At 34.2% G+C, this 19,008-nt stretch overlaps 1 protein-coding gene and 1 long non-coding RNA gene across 6 annotated transcripts in view; one reads left to right on the plus strand and one right to left on the minus strand.

Moving 5' to 3' along the window:
* LOC127839047 (uncharacterized) overlaps positions 1–16,216 on the plus strand; it is a 30,009-nt gene extending 13,793 nt beyond the window's left edge. Inside the window, exons 4-5 of the long non-coding RNA XR_008030126.1 lie at positions 6,087–6,217; positions 14,534–16,216. This is a non-coding gene — a long non-coding RNA (uncharacterized LOC127839047). The remainder of the gene's footprint in view (positions 1–6,086; positions 6,218–14,533) is intronic.
* Positions 1–19,008, minus strand: part of LOC127839042 (prostaglandin G/H synthase 2-like) — a 59,321-nt gene that overhangs the window by 8,435 nt on the left and 31,878 nt on the right. For all 5 annotated transcript variants that reach the window (XM_052367195.1, XM_052367196.1, XM_052367194.1 and 2 more), the window contains 8 exons: positions 14,506–14,589; positions 11,277–11,393; positions 6,062–6,211; positions 4,127–4,270; positions 2,997–3,175; positions 1,557–1,640; positions 655–901; positions 28–314 (listed from right to left, as the gene is read on the minus strand). In XM_052367195.1, the coding sequence (XP_052223155.1) occupies positions 28–314; positions 655–901; positions 1,557–1,640; positions 2,997–3,175; positions 4,127–4,270; positions 6,062–6,211; positions 11,277–11,393; positions 14,506–14,589 (1,292 nt within the window). The remainder of the gene's footprint in view (positions 1–27; positions 315–654; positions 902–1,556; positions 1,641–2,996; positions 3,176–4,126; positions 4,271–6,061; positions 6,212–11,276; positions 11,394–14,505; positions 14,590–19,008) is intronic.

A 19,008-nucleotide genomic window follows, 5' to 3' on the forward strand; every position in this document is an offset into this window, starting at 1 on the left:
CTATGAAAATTACAATAAAACACTTACAGCCCCTGCTCTTTGATGCACCATTCCATCCACAAAATTCCTCATGCCATGTTTAATGACTATATCTGGACGGAACAGAAAATCTTTGACACCATAAGTAGTCCCTGAGATATTGAACTCCTCTGGCATAAGCGGGTGCCAATGATACATGTGGTTGAACTCTGCGGTGATCCGATTGGAATACTGATGTGCTTCCCCAAAAAGTAGTTCCGGTTTAAATGTCAACTTGAAGTTGTAGTTACTCAAATGCTGTACGTAGTCTTCTACAACTATCTTTATGGTTTCACCTGTGATAAAAGCATATTTTTATTGAAATATTAACCATATTCAAGCACTTAACAATATTTCAAACAATTTAGTAGTTACTTCTGGTGGCGAATACTGCAATGAAATAAAGATCGTACATCTTCATGATTATTGCCCTTTGACTGTACATCCAGTGCTCCAGCTTGGCCTAAATTAAATGGAACGGCGCACCGCCCTGCCCTTACAAAGTCCTGCACTGCCCTTCCGAGACCCAGACCGGCTTTATGTAAAGGTCATATAAGATGAAAAGGCGGGTTAAACAGCTACACCAAAAAAGCATTTCATAAATGATACCTTTGAGATTGAAAAAAATTACAATACCTAAAATAACAAGTTTGGCAGTCTGAAACAATCTCTCGTCATCCCACTCAGGATGTTCCACTTTCAGAACGTCACAGACTCTGTTGTGCTCCCGCATCCAGATTGTGGCGTACATGAACAAGCCTGGCAGCAAGCCGAAATCTTTGTGTCCCAGTGCAAACCTTATCTCCTCAGGCACGTTGGGTGGGTATGTCATCTGGATGTCTACATCCTTCACAAGCATGGGCCACGTCTCACCATTCATAGTCTGAAGAACAAATATTAACCCATTTAAGCCTAGTGGACTCTCCCATCATTCTTAATTGGATCAATTTATTTCCAAAATTAGGGATGTCTAGTATGTTTATTTCTATATTTAGAATTTTTCGTACAGAAATTCCTTTAAGCAAACAGCGCAGACCCTGATGAGACGCCACATCATGTGGCGTCTCTTCTGAGTCTACGCTGTTTGCCAAGGCCTTTTTTCTAGGTGCTAGGCATAAATGGGTTAAAAATAATAATTTTCTCACTGCATATTTAGCTGTTTATTTTTATATTTAAAACATTGATTTTTTTTACCTTAATCAGGGTAGTTGTAATGTCCAATGACAAAAACTTTTAAATATGTACAAATTATAGTAAAGTTTAAAATCCTGAAGAAATAAAATCACAAAAACTACTACTATGTGAAATGTAAAAACTCCTTTTTCTTGTTAAAAATATACGGGATTGTATGGTTATGTATGAAAAATAATACATAATGTAAATGAAAATATAGTTAATTTACATCAAAGTAGTCCACACTTTTTTAAACACTGCATAAATTACAACCCCTATTAATTTTTGCTTATTGCTATTTCTAAAATGAGGAATTTACAATTTCAAAGCCACACAAAAATGTATGTGAAAAATTACAAGCTCACCTGCATTTTTAATTTTCCGTCTGTGAAACTTCTCAGCAAGTTCTCAACATGTTTGTCCTTGCCGTAGACATGTGAGACATCAACCTGTTGGCAGAAAGTATGGGAACCAGGTTAATTAATAAAATACAAACACATGCATCTATGTTATGGTAAGTTGTGTTTCAAGAAAGTCTCCTCTTAACAAAAATCAAGTTAAGGCGGACATTGTCGTCCCTGATTAGCTTGTGCAGACTCATGCAAAGGCTAGTCTGGGACGACACTTTATGCAAATGCATCAAAACCCCTTTTTGCAGGGCACGGCCCATTAAATTTAAATCATTGTTCATCATTCATGATATATTGTTTAAGGCATATAAAGGAAGTTAAGGGACAAGCAGTGTAATATGCTTATTAAATTATACACTTACTTGAGAGTAGATTATGAATACACAACTTGCAACAAATCATGTGATGGCTGTTTGCTGTCATATACAGGATACAAAACTTAATGCCAAACTAAGACTGTTTCAACTCAACATACATGAATTGCAAATTGTAATCCATTTATAACAAAAGCCCATCTTGTAGATAAAATATATAATAAAAACAGAAAAAATGGTCACCTAATAATAACCAAACAAATGGCCACCAATTAAAAACAGAACTAATGGACAGCAATTAATAACACAAGAAATGGTCAGCTCAACTAAAAACAAAACAAACGGTGACTCACTAATGACAGAACAAATGGTCACCTACTTATCAAAAAATGAATCATCTCCTATTAATAAAATGATCAAACAAATGGTCACCAGCAAATGACATGTCCAATCAAAAACAGAACAAATGGTCATTTACAATAAAGTGATCAAACAAATGGTCACCAGCAAATGACATGACTAATGGCCATCTATTTATAACAGAACAAAATTAATGACCACCAACCAAAGACAAAACAATGTTCACCTTCTAAGAACAGAGCAAAAAGAACAAATGTTCACCTACTATTCTAATTACAGGCCAGATGGTTACCTATTACTAGTAATAACAGAAAAAAACAGAAACCAACTAATAACAGAACAAATGGCTTCTTATCTCAAGCAGAAAAATGACAACCAATGAATAGCAGAAAAATGACAACTGACCAACAGCAGTAAATGACAACCAACCAACAGCAGAAAAATGACAACCAACTAAAGCAGAAAAATGGCAACCAACCAAAGCAGAAAAATGACAACCAACAGCAGAAAAACGACAACCAACCAACAGCAGAAAAATGACTACCAACCATCAGCAGAACAAAATGTTCACCAAGAACTAAAAACCGAACAAATATACCCAATAAATAAACCCCCTCTTCTTCGAAGGGGGGCATAAATAGTTGAATCAATGGTTCCCAAATAAAAACAGATCAAAACACTATGAATTCTACATATTAATACAGTCATGGTATATATTTACCCCATGTCCTCCCCATTGAAAGCCAGGCCCCCTCCTGAAGTCTGTCTTGAAGAACTGATGTGTGAAATGTTGTGCAAAGAATGTGAACAGTGCATTGGATCCCATGGTCTCAGGCTTAAACTGGGTCCGCTTCATCAGCGTTTGAACTATCAGGTTCGCGTCTGGAAGTTCTTTTGGCCCTGAGATGGATATTAAAAATATAATTAAAACTTGGTATTAAGTGCCCAAATTTACAGGATTTGTGTCCAGTTATTTTGACTGATAACATTTACATGTAATGAGTGATTCTCGAATACCACAATATAATATTTTGAAGCCTTAGACTGCATGTGTTTCACCAGCATGTGCATTTCCACAGGATCTGCATTATCAGGAAGGGGACTTTTAGTTATTTAAGTCCAAAATCATGAAATTTAACAATCATCTTTGCATAGTATAGAATATTAGGGTTTGGATATCTTCAACTGTGTTAACTCCATAATCACTTCATACCTTTTGAACAAAAGATTGGTATGTGGAAATGTTGGACTTAAAGAATGGATATGTAAAATATAATTTACTAACAACTCAATAGAATATGTCTTAAACGTGTTTTACTGTCTAAACTATCGGGTTTGTGTCTGGATGTTTCATTTACCATGATGGTGGTTATGTAGAATTCTTAAAACAACCTGCCTAAAATATTCCAAAAGTTATATTTAATTGAAAAAATAAAGTATATACATGTGTGCATGTAGAGGCTAATAGGTTTTCGCATTATTCCACCCTTAAGCTTCAAGTATATGAGTACTGGGATCAAGTTCTTAAAAATATATAATCAAATTTTGTGTGAATAAAACATCCCAAACATATACGTCTTAACTAAAATTTAACCCTTTCCCACTTAGATACGTATTTTGATGCATCTGTAGTCCCTAAAAAAGTTAACTTTTATGTAAGGCCTTTCTTACTAGATTCAAGTTTTTAAGGCTTCAGTGCCATAATTTACATACTGATGAGCAGCAAACAGCATAAAACCTGAACAGACTGTGAGTAACTCGCAGGCTGTTCTGGTTTTATGCTGTTTGCACATAGCCATTTTCACTTTGCTTCTGAACGAGAAAGGGTTAACATATGTGTACTCCACTCACCGACAACCCCCAGTGGGGTGGGGCAATCCCTGGGTACAGGGGGTAGAGCCCTGGCAAAATATGAAGTGTTACTGTACACATCATACGTGGTATAGTCGTGCTCCGAGTTGAACAATGGTGGAGAATCAACCATAGCTCCTCGGACTGAAAATATATAAGCCATGCTCTGTGAAAAGGGGTTTAATGCATGTGTGTATGGTATTTTTTGGTTACAGAAAGTCTCTTCAAGGCAAAAATCCAAATGAGGCGGAAAGTTTCATCCCTGATTAGCCTGTGCAGACTGCACAGGCTAATCTGGGACGACATTTTAAGCACATGCATTTAACCCCCTTTTCACAGAGCACGGCCCATATTGATAAGAACCAATCTCTGACATTAAATATAATAATAACTAGAACAGTGATTGACGATGACAAATGCCCAAGCAATTGCTTATTTCAAGCACTTGCACAACTTGACTATTAATAAAATTTTGTTGTTACCTACTTCACATTTATCACACATTCAGACAAACAGATCCATGTTGATCCATGTTGATTAATGTATTCCATAACACATATCTTTGCAACAAAAAGAGGGACATGCACAAAAATAATGGTTTGCACTTTTACATAGTACAAATCACACTCCTATAAAGTTTTCTTTTGAAACACAAATAACTGTTAACAACCAAATGTACACAATTACGATGCTGTAATATCCAAATTTGCTTAAGCTCAAGGGCACATTAGCATGCAAAAAATATAGCCACAAGCACAAAAATAACATCTTGCATTTCTCCATAGTGTAAACCACATCTCTATAAAGTTTCATGTTGATATGGGGAAATCTGAGATACTAGTTTGCAGCTAAAACTATCTATAAAATGACACAAGTATAAAAAAACCTGAAATTTAAGGGCAAGGTAACTGTGCACATAATATCGCAACATTTTAAAACATCTTGCATTTTTAAATTTTAAGTATCAACAACATATCTTTAAAGTTGCACGTTGATAAGCAGACAAAAATAGAGACAAGTTCATGACACAAAGTAAACAAATCTCTACTATAATTTAAGTATCCAAAAGCCTAAGTAAAGATTATAAAGTTTCATGTTGATACTCAGAAAACTAAGAGGCTAGTTAGCGACACAAAATACATAAACTTCACAATCTTGGTTAGCAAGGAGATGATAAAAAAGAGGAAAAAAAGATAAACATCATATTAAACCTTTTATAAATGTCAAGTATGTTTGTGTTTGAATTCAGTTATTTGACATATAGTCTGTGCCTATAATGTGATATTATAGTCTGTAATATTATAGCATGTACCTTCAAGTAATGGTTATAGTTTGTAAAATTATAATCTGTATCTTTATGTTATATTGTAGTCTGTATCTTTATGTACCAGTAATATTGTAAACTTATTACTATAGTTGACTCAAAAGTTACAGATTATTATGTATGACTTTCTGAACACCTTTTATAATAGCACACCCTTCTGTAAAGATTTAAATTGTTGAAAGTAACAAAACAATTTCAAAAACAACTGATATAATGTTCTACACAATAATGTTCTGGTATTCATTTTTAATAATTCATTTAAGAACATTCATTTATTGCTGACTCGAAAGTTACAATAACTCAAGGTCTTGAATGAAACCCACATGGAACAAAAAAGCAAGATTATCCAAGGTTCAGGACTTTATATTCTACATCCATAAGAGAAATAAAACTGTTAGGCAGGTTAAATTACTAAACAAGATTCTTAAAAGTCACCAAAAATCTCATTGCAGTATTGATCATTTTCCTAAAAATTAAAATTCAATATTTTCAAATAGTTGATTCTTCTATTGCATAATAAAATATTTGATTCTTTTATTGCATTATAAAATATTTGATTCTTCTATTGCATAATAAAATATTTGATTCTTCTATTGCATAATAAAACTTACTGAGGTATATTCTTTTCATCAATAGTTCTGACAGTGGAGTGAAGGCATTCACGAAGCTCCAGATCCATTCGTATCTGTCCTCTGTTAGCAACGCATGCAGCCATTCAGGATCAGGCCGTATGAATGTCACAATTCGCTTCCAGAACGTTGCTGAAGGTTATGAAATTGGAAAATATATGAGCGTAATTCTGCACAGGCTGGTCAGTGACAACACTTTACCCTTTAAAAACACATTTATTTGAAGGGTGTTTCTTTTAAATCAAAATCCAGTGTGGGCGGAACATTTTATCCCAGATTAGTCTGTGCAGACTGCACAGGCAAATCTGGGATGACACTTAACGCACATGCGTTATGGCCCAGTTTTCCCAGGACAAGGCTAATGTAAAAAAATGTTTAACGAATTTTACCATTGAAATGACAAGCGTTAAATATTGGTGTCGTCTGCCATATTCATTCCATTATCCCCAAAAATGCTTAAATGGTGATATAATAAGTCTGCTGACGAAATAGTAATTATCCTCACGCTTTTTGAAGCGTGGTGATATTGTGGTTATCTCCGCTGTCCGGCTGTCAGTCCGTCCGTCCTGGCCACTATCTCTTCCTACACTATAAGCACTAGAACCTTGAAACTTACACACATGGTAGCTATGAGCATATGTGCGACCCTGCACTAATTGGAATTTTGATCTGACCCCTGGGTCAAAAGTTATGGGGGTTGGGGTGGGACCGGGTCAGAGATTTTCACTCATTTTTTATTTCATGTACTTTAACATTGGCCATAACTTTTGCAATATTGAAGATAGCAACTTGATATTTGGCATGCATGTGTATCTCATGCAGCTGCACATTTTGAGTGGTGAAAGGTCAAGGTCATCCTTCAAGTTCAAAGGTAAAAAAAAACAAATCCAAGGGAAGTAATAAGCTTTAAAGGGAGGTAATTAATGAATCTGCCAAATTATATATTTTTTTTAATAAATCAAAGTGGCGCAGTAGGGGGCACTGTGTTTCTGAAAAACACATCTCTTGTTTTATGTTATTTTACATTAACTTCTTCATTTCTACACAGATTTACTTCCAATTGATACTGAACATCTCTTATGACAATACGGTCAATCTCAACTATGCATGGCTCCATTACATTACCAACCCTGGGGTGCCCCCAGGGTCAAACATGCGGCATGGTGATACACGTAGGCCTCTGCCGCGCCATTTCTAGTTTCAGCTTGTATTTTATTGGACCATATATATTGGCACACAATTGTGCAACCATAACAAAGGCACATTTCTCCTTATAAAAAATCTAAAAGCATTTTTGACGATGCTTCAAAGCATCGTCTAAGTTATCATACCAGTGAAAAAATCTTCACAATGGCAACTTATGTAAAAGACCAAGCCAGTCCGATTGAGATAGCTCGATTTTTCTAATCGGCATACCTTGCTTATAATCATTGATAAAGGTAAATATTAAAAGAACAGCATATCCTGGGGAAACAGATTCAATAAGTGTATCAGAACGTTAATTTTAAATTAGTAATTTTACATCCATTTTATTTTTATGGACCAATGAAACAACTATATATTTTCTCTATTTTGTTTGATATTTGTTCTCGATTTTGTAAATAAATTGCTTTTTACGTGATCACAAAACTAAGAATGCGAATAATTTCGAATCTGCAAATTGTAAACGCTGCACTGCTATGATATATAAAGATAAACAACATTTTGTTTGCGTAATTGTCCGTTCCGCTAGTGCAGTGGTAAGGACGTTCGCTTTTTCACCTCTACGACACCGGTTCGATTCCCGCTTCGGCGCAATGTTATATTTTGTCTGTTTTGTGGTCAACATTCTGGACAGGTGTTTTTTTTCCGGATAATCCTATCCCCCCCGCAGCATAAGACCATATAAAAAATTAGAAAATATTTCAGTACAAAACAAAAAGCTGGAAATTGCAGCTATCATTCAAAATTCGTCCCAACTGTCGTCAATCTAATCTTATTAGGTAGGAGTGCTGGACACACTCTGGGTCCCTACATTATGCAGCCTCAGCGCGGAGGTAACCAATTACCTTGGAAAACACAAATACACACACTGGGTGCAGCCTAGGCGCGTAAAGACTCTAACAAGGCAACAAACTCAAGTGCGGGCACAATCATTTTAAATTTACATATTGAATACGATATTCTAACAGAAATTACACAACCACCTAAGTGTACATACCATGTTTGATATTTCGTTAGATTGTTAGATTTCAGCATATACATGTATGCATATAAGGTCATATCGCTTTGATTAGTTAACTTTTCCATATGTTTCTGGGCGAACTCGGATAGTCAAGTGCTCTTACGATTGAGCTCACCTGGTCCGGCTATGTGCTCATACCTACTTTCGAGAATCATCATGAAGGTATTGCCATACTTAATGAACAAGAATGTGACCCGCCTCCCAGTTTCGCTCAATGGTTCAAGTTACCCACGGGTACTACTTCCCTGTACCCCTAAACTTTTTTCGAACCAAAAATGTTTCGTACCCAAATTTTTTTCGTACCAAATTTTTTTTCGTACCCAAAATTTTCGTACCCAAATTATTTATCGTACCCAAATGTTCGTATCAACATACACAATTGTGGTGATAAAGATAAACTTAAATTGATGTTTTATATCCATCCTCTTCAAAAGCATCGTCACACCAGAACTGTCAGTACTTTGATTCACTATGGCATTATTGACATTAACGCATCCTTGGATGGTTTTTTTATCACAATTATCAAATTTGCAGACTTATTTTTTTAAGTCCCTATGCCAAACTGTTGAGCTCTGAAAAAGCCCCTGGGGGTAACCTTTTATTCATTAAATACAGTTAAAATACATTCAAAATATGAAACAGGATTTATGTCAAATTAAATATGGCCTACTAGTGCTTAAATAACTGGATTAACTGGTATGTTTAAACATATAATATTTCTCTTCAATATAACTGTTGATGTATACATTTAAAATGATTTTATTGCATATTTTTTCTTAAAAAGCCATATTTTTTATCTGAAAAAAAGCACGTATGGACTATCTAATACTAAGCAAATATACGACTAAATATCAGCTGTTTACATAGGAGGGAAACAGTAAATCTTTTGATCACTGTATATTAAATTGACCTTAATTATCTTGTGAGTCTAGTTGACTGGGAGCAGCAAATTTAAATCCCATCAGAATGTTGAGCATTACCATATTTATCCTATTTTTGTACACTTATTCTTTCATAGGCGTCTTAATTATTGAAGTAGAAAAAAACTTTTAAAATCTTAAGTGGAACAATCTTGACAAGCTGTTTATTGTACACAGATTTAAATCAGGTAAATATAAGAATATTTAAAAAAAACGATTATTGGAATTTAACCTTTTCACCTTAGCTGAACTTTGTAAGCGTCCAATGAAATTTGAATAACATTTTTGCCAGTAGGCCTGAAACTGTTCAAAATTGAAAACATTAAATCTACAAACAATTATTACTCTTACTTTTAGATAGGTAATTCATTCAACTTTCTATTTTGTGAAGTACAGGATAATTATAAAATGGGATACTACAGTGAGTTTTTGCACAATGTTCACAATGATGAGCATGAAACAATTTTACATCTCACCTGTGAGTCCTACAAAAATTAACTAATCTGATTGGCTTAGAGGGATCATGTGCCCATGGTGTATTTTCCATACACACCGAGTAATTTCCATACACGCTGATTAATCGAGTAGTCGGTTGAGATATAATCGTTACACAGTTAGTAACTGATGGTGTATGGGATATACACCCTCAGTAGTTTCATGGTATGAAATTACTGAGGGTGTATATCCCATACACCATCAGTTACTAACAGTGTAGCTAATAATCTCTATTTAAAAGGTTTGAGAGATATGACAGTTTCACACTAAACTCTCGATATCAATACAGTTTGTGTGTGCCCCTTTATATTTAGAAGATTGTCTGAGCGCCACAGCGTTTGTACTTAAAGGCTATGTTCTCATATTGAATAATTTTTACCATATTGCAATATACTTATGTCTAGTATATTTTAGATCATATAAGTATTGTTGTTCCCTATCCTGAGTATTGTTGTTCCCTATCCTGATATTTGTTTTGATGAAAACAATTTCAATTGTTTTCGAAATTGACAGTTCAACATGTAAAAGTATTCAGTTTTAATCAATCCATCGTTCCGGCAGTGGGATCATTACCTCACTTTTCTGAATTGTATTCCATCCCGCAAGGTATCAGGGTAAGTTTGCAGTCCGTAAAAGATTTGTTATATAAACTATATCGTGTTAACTAGGTAATCTTGAATTTTATTTTTTCCAGCAATTGCTTAAAATGAAGATATTCAGCAATATAACTATAGTATGTCATTAAAAGATTCTTACTGGGTTTTCAACAATTCAATGAGAATGCTATTTTTGATTAATATAATAAGAATAATGCAACCATTTTGACCAATTATCAAGAATGAGCGTGATTATTCCCATAACAATAAATAATTGAATCAAATAACATTATGTCCGACAAACCACTAAAATAGGTCTGTTTGAAGAACGCATGTATAAATATTTCACATAATAACATTATGTCCGTCAAACCACTAAAATAGGTCTGTTTGAAGAACGCATGTATAAATATTTCACATAATAACATTATCTCCGTCAAACCACTAAAATAGGTCTGTTTGAAGAACGCGTGTATAAATATTTCTTATATGTATATAATACAGTATCTTACCCGTAATCACAAATAAAATCTGACAGTTAATCAAACTTTAATTGCTGCAAAGGACAACTTGGTCTTTCCTGCTCAGATTTGCTATATGCAACCAGTGTAAAACCTGAACAGCCTGCCAGTAACTTGCAGGCTGTTCAAGTTTCAAGCTGTTTGCTACTTATCAGTATCTTATGGTTGGTAATGAAGCTTATCAAAACCTGACTCTATTAAGAAAATTGTTTAATTTAATTTGGTTTTCTAAGGGACGACAAATATGGGTCCAAAATTTAAATGCGACTATCTGATCGGGAAGGAAAAGCAACCTTTTTGCTAAAAAGTTGTGCTTTTTTTACAAGGATAAATACTCTGGCTCATCATATAAGGCTTTTCCTTGTCTTAAAGAGATCAGCGAATTTGTCCTTTTATTTACATTTCTTCGTTACAGAATATTTTTTTATCTGAGTAACTTACGTTTTTCACAAAATTTTCCATAAAATCCTGTCCCTTCACAATCGCACATAAAACTTCCCACACCTTGTGTCATGCAGATTCCACGATTTTCACACGGAAACGAACAACAGGGATTTGCTGAAAGGAAAAGCAACATTGTGAATGAATTTATTTCAACTTCAGCAAGAATTTTCAAGAAATCAGGACAAGCTGTGCTTTCAACTATGAACGTTATATGTGTCTTGTTCTGAGAAAACTGGGCTTAATTCATGTGCGTAAAGTGTTGTCCCAGATTAGCCTGTGCAGTCTGCACAGGCTAATCAGGGACGACACTTTCCGCTTTAATGGTATTTTTAGTTTCAAGGAAGTCCCTCCTTACGGAAAATCAAGTTTAGGCGGAAAGTGTCGTCCCTGATTAGCCTGTGCGATATGCACAGGCTAATCTGGGACGACACTTTACCCACATGAATTAAGCCCAGTTTTCTCAGAACAAGACACATATGTTTAGTCATTGTCTTGATCTAACATATTTGTCAGAAAGTTAAAATTTGAGGGAGCAGGTTTAGGCTAAAGGTCCAGACTTGCTGTTCAGCTTTTTCACCATGTGCCAATTTGCAAGTGTTGAGTGCATCATGCATACCTGTGATGTGACATGTATACATCGGGCATTCTTTTAGGTGAAATCCAGTACTCCTTTAGATGCAAGACAACTTTTCATAAGTGTTTCACACAATTGTAAACCGTAATTATTCAAAGGACATTTGAATGTTTGTTTAGTGACAATGCTTTATACAATTATTGGTAGAGGAAACAATTAATATTGTCATATATGCTTGCACAATGAAAATATGTGAATGGTCTCCCTTTGGTGAATGGTCTCCCTTTGAAATGATGATATGAGCAGTGTTAACACTGAAGAAATAGAGGATATTTGTTGGATTCGGTGGAATATCAATTTTAATTCACGAGTGATCATGGAAAATATATATTTTCTATGATCACGAGTGAATTAAAATCGATATTCCACCGAATTCAACAATTTTTTTTTATTTCATGCTTTTTTCACAGTTTTTATACATTGTTAAAGAGTTTAACTAAAGAATTTCCCTGAAATAATGACGTCATTTAGTCCAAAACATGACATCATTTCATGGTAAACAATGAAAATTATTCATAATTTTCACTGTTAATTTTCACTGTTTGAAACAGTGAAATTATCAGTTTTAATTCACTGATATTTCTCTATAAACCACCAGAAAGCATAAAATAAAAGCATATCATCTTTTATATAACCCTATTATAAATGAGTGTTGTCATTTCTGGTTAATGCCTGTAAAAAAATTTTTTTAATAAAATGTGTTCGTAACCTTCAAACTTGTGGAAACATAAGAGTTTTATTGATTTAATGTATAACAGAAATCTTATTGTCTTATATTGCAGTTTTGTTTAATTGATGAAATGAAAAACAGAAATCTAATTTTCTTATATTGCAGTTTGACTTTTTTTTACAATTTATTATGTTATGATTTACACACACACAATAAACTAAGGGCTAATAACTCCATCCATAAAACAGAAAGAGTTATGGTTCTTAATCTCAGTCCTTCCTCTCAAATTCTCATAACATCAAATAAAGTGTCATTTAAAACCCTTGAATGGTTTAAGAATTATCATCTGCTTTATAAATTAGCACTCTCTTAGTGAGCCCTTCACAAGAAATATACACAGGGCAATAAAAAAAAAATAATGTGCTTCACAAAACTTAAGCAAAGGCTAATACCGGTAATTCCAAAAATACCATAGAAAGAGTTACAGTTCTTATACCTTTCAGTTCCAATGTCCTATATCAATTTATGAATTTTTCACTTTAATCCCGTCAATACTTAAATATGTATGCTTGTCGTATGAAGACTGAACAAAGGGCAATAATTTATGCTTTGCATATGAAAACTGAACATAGGGCAATAATTTATGCTTGGCGTATGAAAACTGAACATAGGGCAATAATTTATGTTTGACATATGAAAACTGAACAAAGGGCAATAATTTATGCTTGACATATAAAAACTGAACAAAGGGCAATCATTTATGCTTGACATATGAAAACTGAACAAAGGGCAATAATTTATGTTTGACATATGAAAACTGGACAAAGGGCAATAATTTATGCTTGGTGTATGAAAACTGAACAAAGGGCAATAATTTATGCTTGGCATATGAAAACTGAACAAAGGGCAATAGTTTATGCTTGACATATGAAAACTGAACAAGGGGCAATAATTTATGCTTGACATGAAAACTGAACAAAGGGCAAAAATTCTGAAAATACTGCAGGCATAGTTATGGTTCTTATACATGGTGTTTTACAATCTATCATACAGCCATTTATCATAATATGAAGTTTCTTTGGAAGAGTTATTTATGCTTCACATATTGAATGAACAGAAAATAAGAAGAGGGCAATAACTCCAAAAATATAATAAGATAGTTGTGGTTCTTGTTCACTGTACTTCCTTTCACTGTCCTCAATAAATGCACACGTTTTATTAAAATACCTTTAAAACTAAGGGAGTTGTGCTCTTCACAAAAAACACTAAAGGGCAATTACTCCTTTTTCCCTGATAAAAAAATCCCTTTGAGGTAAAACAAAAGTATTACAATCAAGTGAGTGATTGAATTTTTTCTCCTGATTATCTTATTTCTTATACTGCAACAGTTAATTAATTAAACATTGTTGACATTTAATGTCATGGATTTATAAACTAAGGTATTTACCTTGGATCGAAAATTTGAGGATTCTTTTACCATGCCTGATATAAGACTTTGGACTTAAAGCTGTGTTAAACATATCATTTTGTTGTTGAGTGGACCCACGCAAATACAGGGAAATTAGTGCCATACAAATAATATTGGTTTTACAGTATTTCACTACATAGCAATAAAAATATATATATACATATGAGTCTCCCTATGGGATAACAAATTTTAATACATGCACTAAAAGTGTTATCCCAGATTAGCCTGTACAGTTTGGACAGACTTATCAGGGACGACACTTAATGCTTTTTTGCATTTTTCGTTCACAGGAAGTCTCTTCTTAATGAAAATCCAGTTAAGCTGGAAAGTGTCATCTCTGATAAGCCTTTGCGGACTGCACAGGCTAATCTGGGACAAAACTTTACGCATAGGCATTTAACCCTGTTTTTCCTAGAATACTTATTTTTATTGGTTCAAATGGTCATGCCCTTACATATGTCTTCTTCGACTTCTATTGCCAGGCTGTTGACCTTGGTGACCCAGGCAGAGTCCAGTAACGTCTGCAAGAAAGTGTAACCTGAAACATGAAACAAAGTGTGCAAGAATGTGAAACTTTAAACAAGAAACAAAGTCTGCAAGAATGTGTAGCCTGAAACATGAAACAAGGTCTGGAAGAATGTGTAACCTGAAACATGAAACAAAGTCTGCAGGAATGTGTAACCTGAAACACGAAACAAAAATTTAAGGTCTGCAAAAAAGCGTGACCTGAAACATAAAACAAAGTCTGCAAGAATATGCAACCTGAAACATAACAAGGTCTGCAAGAATGTGTTACCTGAAACATGATACAAGGACTGCAAGAAAGTGTAATCTGAAACATGAAACAAAGTCTGCAAGAATATGCAATCTGAAACATAAAACAAGGTCTGCAAGAATGTGTAACCTGAAACATAAAAACATAACAAGGTCTGCAAGAATGTGTAACCTGAAACATAAAACAAGGACTGCAAGAATGTGTAACCTGAAACATAAAACAACGTCTGCAAGAATGTGTAACCTTAAACATGAAACAAAGTTTCCAATAATGTCCCCCACCCCACCCTACAATAACAAATATATTATAAGATGAGTAAAACACGCGCTTTTTGCAACAAATGTCAGATATAAATTAAGAAGTTTTCATGTTTATAACACACACTTTATTGTTATAAAGTTCTAAGAAATCTTGATATTTACACTGTAACCTTTCCCTCCTATTATTTTTCCGGAAACAAACTTTTTCATTTGCTTGATTTGTTTAGGTAACCTTTACCTTCTTTCCTCATTTTGTCAAAGTTTTGTTCTCATTACTAATAGACAGACAAAATCCAAAAGTAAAATGACATATGCCCATATTAATTAGATTTTCTTCTTTTTTTTTAAATATTTTATTTTAAAATGTTTTCAAAAGATTAATGATTTTTTTATTTTCTAGTATTTGGCAATTTTATGCAGAAGCATATAATTTTGTCATAAAACTGCACTTTATAAGCATCTAGTCACAGTTAAATCTGAGTTAATTGGATTTTAAACACTCATCTTCTATTAAAGCTTGTGTTGAACGATGTCAATAGGATTTTTTTAATTAATGGAAAAACAACACACATTTGTGCCTAAATTAAACAGAATGTAAAGAATGTATTTGATGCTCAAGTATAGCTTTTATGTGACATTTTATTCTTTAATTGCCAAAGCTTTCTGTCAAACAAAATTGCCAATCCAAAATTAATATAGGGTTACACTGGCGACATCATGAAATGGTTGCATAAATATTTACATTAAACTGTCTCTTTTTTTTCATTCAAAATCATAAAAACAAGATATTAAATAGAAAGCTACAGTTTGAACAGCTTGCATAAACCAACATGCAAATGAATAGTGGCCCATGAGTAATAAAATAGCACTGTTCCCAAATACAGATCCATTTTACCACAAGTTTTGTTTTAAAACCATAAATATTTGTTTAATGCTTTAAAAACAATTCATCTGAATGTGAGCATAAATGGTCAAGAAGTTATTTTCTTTTCAGAAACATTATCTCAGATTTAAATGCTTTTAGCAGGTGGACACTTTCTATTGTAAACATGAGGGCCATATATTTTTAATGACCTTAAAGGGACCTTTTAACGTTTTGATAAATTGACAAAATTGACAAAAATGTTTCAGATGTGCAAATTTTGTTTGTAGTTCTGATATTAAATGCAAGGAAGCAGTAATACTAAATTTTTACCATGCTCTAAAATATCCATTTTAATAATGCATCTTTTGATGATTTAAAAACCTGAAAATTAAATTATAAAGCATTACAAACACGAAACAATTGAATTAAATTTGAAGAGTTCTGATGTTATCGTTATATTTTGTGACATTGCGGGGATTGCGTACCCTAGGTATATAATGTATTAAGTACAACACTTACTGTAGAAGCACAGATGGTCGAATGGTTTCAGTGCTAGACTTTTACTCCAAGGGTCAGTGGTTTGAGTCCATTTGAGGATTACTTTTTTTGTTTCTTTTATTTTATTCTTGTATTTTACTGGAGATATTTAGTTCTTATGTTAACATTTATCAAATTTAAAGCAATTAATTACAAACTACAATGCATGCCAACTTCTGTGAAAAGGACCTTTAATATTTTACAAGAAAGAAATGAATTACTTCCCTGCTAAGGGCAGTTTAACAGATTTTGGCATGTATTGGAGCATGCTTTATATTGATAAATTTAAACATTTGACCTAAAAATCTCCAGAAAAAGAACAAGAATACAATTTAAAACAAGAGGGCCAAGTTGGCCCTTGTTCGCTAACCTGAGAGGAGTCGGTTCATTCAATCTTTACCAAATGTCAAACATGACCTAGATATTGTCCAGACAAACATCCTGGTCAAATTTCATCATTACTTCATCTGCGAGTCATCATCAATGTACCTATGATGTTTCATGATCCTAGGCGTAAGCATTCTTGAGTTATCATCCGGAAACCATTTTTCTAAGTTGAGTCACAGTGACCTTGACAGCCATTGTGTGAATACGTTTTTTGGCACTGTGACCTTGACCTTTGACCTAGTGACCTGAAAATCAATACCGGTCATCTGCGAGTAATGATCAATGTACCTATGAAGTTTCATGAACCTAGGCATAAGCGTTCTTGAGTTATCATCCAGAAACCATTTTACTTTTTCAGGTCACCATGACCTTGACCTTTGACCTAGTGACCTGAAAATCAATAGGGGTCATCTGCGAGTCATGATCATTGTACCTATGAAGTTTCATGATTCTAGGCATAAATGTTCTTGAGTTATCATCCAGAAACCATTTTACTATTTCAGGTCACCGTGACCGTGACCTTTGACCTAGTGACCAGAAAATCAATAGGGGTCATCTTCGAGTCATGATCAATGTACCTATGAAGTTTCATGATCCTAGGCATAAGTGTTCTTGAGTTTCATCTGGAAACGATTTTACTATTTTGGGTCACCATGAACTTGACCTTTGACCTAGTGACCTGAAAATCGATAGCGGTCATCTACGAGTTATGATCAATGTACCTATGAAGTTACATGATCCTATGCCTTAGTCATCTTGAGTTATCATACGGAAACTATTTTACTATTTTGGGTCATCGTGACCTTGACCTTTGACCTAGTGACCTGAAAATCAATAGGGGTTATCTGCGAGTCATGATCAATGTATCTATGAAGTTTCATGATCCTAGGCATAAGCGTTCTTGAGTTATCATCTGGAAACCATTTTACTGCTTTGGATCACCTTGACCTTTGACCTAGTGACCTGAAAATCCATAGGGGTCATCTGCGAGTCATGATCAATGTATCTATGAAGTTTCATGATCCTAGGCATAAGTGTTCTTGAGTTATCATCCGGAAACCATTTTACTATTTCGGGTCATCGTGACCTTGACCTTTGACCTAGTGACCTGAATATTAAAAGGGGAACTGCAAGTCATGATCAATGTACCTATGAAGTTTCATGATCCTTGGCATAAGTGCTCTTGAGTTATCATCGGGAAACCATCTGGTGAACGGACGGACCGACATGAGCAAAACAATATACCCCCTCTTCTTCGAAAGGGGGGGGGGGGGCATAATGAGAAAACTGCCCCCCTCCCAGCAGCCATGTTATTCAACTGACCGAAACCATTTTTTAACTCAACTCTCATATCAAGGAAACAAATGTTCTGAGCAAATTTCATGAAAATTGGGCCAAAAATTTGACTTCAGCTGTGTTCACATGTTTTCACTATATACATATGGAGAAAAATGCCCCGCCCACTGGCGGCCATGTTTTTTCACCGATCTCGACCATTTTTGAACTCGTCTGAGACATCAATTGAACCAATGTTTTGACCAACTTTCATGATGATTGGGCAAAAATTGTGACTTCTAGAGTGTTTACAAGATTTCTCTATAGCCAAATAAGGAAAACTGCCCCGCCCACTGGCGGCCATGTTTTTTAACGGATTTTAAACACTCATCTTCTATTAAAGCTTGTGTTGAACGATGTCAATAGGATTTTTTTAATTAATGGAAAAACAACACACATTTGTGCCTAAATTAAACAGAATGTAAAGAATGTATTTGATGCTCAAGTATAGCTTTTATGTGACATTTTATTCTTTAATTGCCAAAGCTTTCTGTCAAACAAAATTGCCAATCCAAAATTAATATAGGGTTACACTGGCGACATCATGAAATGGTTGCATAAATATTTACATTAAACTGTCTCTTTTTTTTCATTCAAAATCATAAAAACAAGATATTAAATAGAAAGCTACAGTTTGAACAGCTTGCATAAACCAACATGCAAATGAATAGTGGCCCATGAGTAATAAAATAGCACTGTTCCCAAATACAGATCCATTTTACCACAAGTTTTGTTTTAAAACCATAAATATTTGTTTAATGCTTTAAAAACAATTCATCTGAATGTGAGCATAAATGG

This window comes from Dreissena polymorpha, chromosome 7, assembly GCF_020536995.1.
Source record: "Dreissena polymorpha isolate Duluth1 chromosome 7, UMN_Dpol_1.0, whole genome shotgun sequence".
Lineage (NCBI taxonomy): Eukaryota > Metazoa > Mollusca > Bivalvia > Myida > Dreissenidae > Dreissena > Dreissena polymorpha.